This window comes from Mirounga leonina, unplaced genomic scaffold, assembly GCF_011800145.1.
Source record: "Mirounga leonina isolate KUSES-001 unplaced genomic scaffold, KU_Mleo_1.0 Mir_170, whole genome shotgun sequence".
NCBI lineage: Eukaryota > Metazoa > Chordata > Mammalia > Carnivora > Phocidae > Mirounga > Mirounga leonina.
Genome location: NW_023270433.1, coordinates 27098333 through 27100894, shown reverse-complemented (window position 1 = coordinate 27100894; position 2562 = coordinate 27098333). Strand labels below are relative to the sequence as shown.

Genomic DNA, 2562 nt, shown 5'->3' with positions numbered 1-2562 from the left:
AACTTTTAGCCCTCAATCTGGAGTCTTAGCTTCAATTCTGAAATTCTAGGACATTGTGAAGTAGCACTATGCTAGATGCTTTCTCCAATTTATTGAAACTTTAAATGACACTGAAATCGGGTTTTATTTCCTTATTACAAGTAAGGTAATTATTGCTTACAAAGAATAGTCTATCCAATATCATTGAGGTAGTTTGTGAAATGGCAGATTTTGTACTCTTGCCTATTTCCAAAGCTATGTGTGATTGTTTTCTATTATGTTTCCACACAGGACACCAGAAACACTCATTTTAGATATCACCAAGGATGAGATTCTAATGGATTCGCCATGCTTGTGAGCTCTTAATCAGGACATTTTGGAAACCGAGTTGAAAGTGAACTACAGTTGTCAGAAATTCTAGCTGAGTAGGACTAGGGAAGGGGACGAATAAAATATCTCTCCTTAACCATAGTTTCTCCAAATAAGATTTTTATTAATTGACCTATGAGTCCATCTTCATGCCTATTACACAAAGACCTGCATTTTCTGTATAGGAAATACTTACTGAATAGGTTTTCGGTTCAGAAGATATTTTACAGCAGCTTTTACATCCTTATTCCTCAAGCTATAGATTATAGGATTTAGCATGGGGGTCACTACCCCATAAAACAGGGAAATGAGTTTGTCTGAAGTTTGAAACTTGTCTTCCCCAGGCAATTCTTGAGACTTGGGCTTGGTATACATGAAGAAGATGGTACCATAAAATATGATCACCACAGTCAGATGCGCTGAGCAGGTGGAAAAGGCTTTGCGTCTCCCTGTGGCTGAGTTCATTCTCATGATGGTGTAGAGGATGAACATATAGGAGAAAAAAATGACCAGCAGTGGAAGAACCAGGAATGCCATATTTGATATCACCATGGTGATAATATTGAGGGATATGTCAGCACAAGCTAACTTAAGGACAGCTAATATTTCACATGTGAAATGATTGATAATATTATTCCCACAGAAAGGCAATCGCATGGCAAGAGATGTTTGCACAATTGAGTTGATTCCACCAGAGAGCCATGACACAGAAGCCATCAGTACATACACCACCTTGCTCATGATGACAGGGTATCTCAGAGGGTTACAGATGGCTACATAGCGATCAAAAGCCATCATGCCAAGGAGCAAACACTCTGTTGAGCCCATTGCAAACTCAAAGAACATCTGTACTGCACATCCAGAGAAGGAAATGTTCCTTTTCTTTGAAATTAAGCTCACCAAAGTTGAGGGAACAGAGGAGGATGTATAGCAGATGTCCAGGAAAGAGAGGTTGCCCAGGAAGAAGTACATGGGAGTGTGAAGACGGGAATCAAAGATGCTTGCTATGATCAGAACACCGTTGCCAGTTAGAATCAGTAGATACATTATTAGAATTAGGACAAAGTAAATGATCTCAAGTTTTGGGTAGCCAGAGAGTCCCAGAAGAAGAAATTCTGATGCAAATGTCTGATTAATTTTATCCATGTCATCTGCTTTCAGTATGTCAAGGGAAGATCTAATAAAAATACATTCATTGCCAAGAAACAAATGTTACAAATTACCTGAACAACTCATTTTTTAGATGGTGTTATAAGGAGTGTTTGCTTGAAGCTCTGACATCCAGTCATCTTCAACAATGTGTGTGACTAGGAATCAGTGAAATTGGGAATGATAGAAGTGCTGATGCCCACTGCTAATAGGCAAAGCTCTACCTATGATCAGACAAACATACCTTTCCTGCTTTTGACATGTTCCTGTGTTAAGGTTTCTAAACTCCTGACTAATTACCAACTATGAGTCTGACTTCCTCTGCCCCAGAAAGCAAGCAGTGGAGATGGCAAAGTCTACTCAACAAGGACTAGAAATGGGATTCAGCAATGACACCATGGTCACCATTTCACAGGAGCTTGGTATATATCTCTTTCTATGACTGATACTATATACCTTATGTTAGTCAGTTAATTGTGCATTTTATATACATTTAATAATAATATATTGAATAGCATAAAATAAAATTTAATGTCTGTTTAAATATAGTTAGTTGTTGATCTCATATTCCAGCTCCCTCTTACTATCCTTTGTGACTGTTCCTAGGACAAGATCACTGCATGAATGTTACAATCTTTGGAGAACATTACATAGTCTCTAACTTATTTTATTCTGTAGCTTCACAGTGTATCTTGACTTGTTTAAGTCAATCTAAGAAAACAGTAATAAGGTTTAAATATTTTAAATAATTATATATATGTGTATGTATATGCATCACTTTATGCTTTACAAAATATAATCATTCTTCATATTAGCCCCATTTTTTCCAAATATAAAAGATGGAGCTTGTTCAAAGTTAACCAGACAGTAAATAATAAGTGGAGCTCAAGGTTCAAATCAAGTCTAGTTCATAGAGGTGCCTGGCTAGTTCAGTAGGTAGAGCATGTGACTTTTTATCTTGGGGTCGTGAGTTCAAGCCCCATGTTGGACATAGAGATACTTAAAAAAAAAAAAATCTAGCTCATAGCTTCACTGGTTTTAATAATCTGGGTATCTTGAAAAAGT

The 2562-nt window shown here is 37.0% G+C and overlaps 1 protein-coding gene across 1 annotated transcript; it reads right to left on the bottom strand.

The window, feature by feature from the left end:
* Window positions 1–361: 361 nt before the first annotated feature.
* Window positions 362–1944, bottom strand: LOC118017863 (olfactory receptor 13C3). Its single transcript, XM_035016177.1, has one exon. It carries the CDS (start codon window positions 1492–1494, stop codon window positions 541–543), a length of 954 nt encoding a protein of 317 aa, XP_034872068.1. The 5' UTR covers window positions 1495–1944; the 3' UTR covers window positions 362–540.
* Between the last annotated feature and the right edge of the window lie 618 nt (window positions 1945–2562).

Bases quoted from the DNA above. Each gene is read 5' to 3' on its own strand.
- LOC118017863 (XM_035016177.1), bottom strand. From the start codon at position 1,494: ATGGATAAAATTAATCAGACATTTGCATCAGAATTTCTTCTTCTGGGA.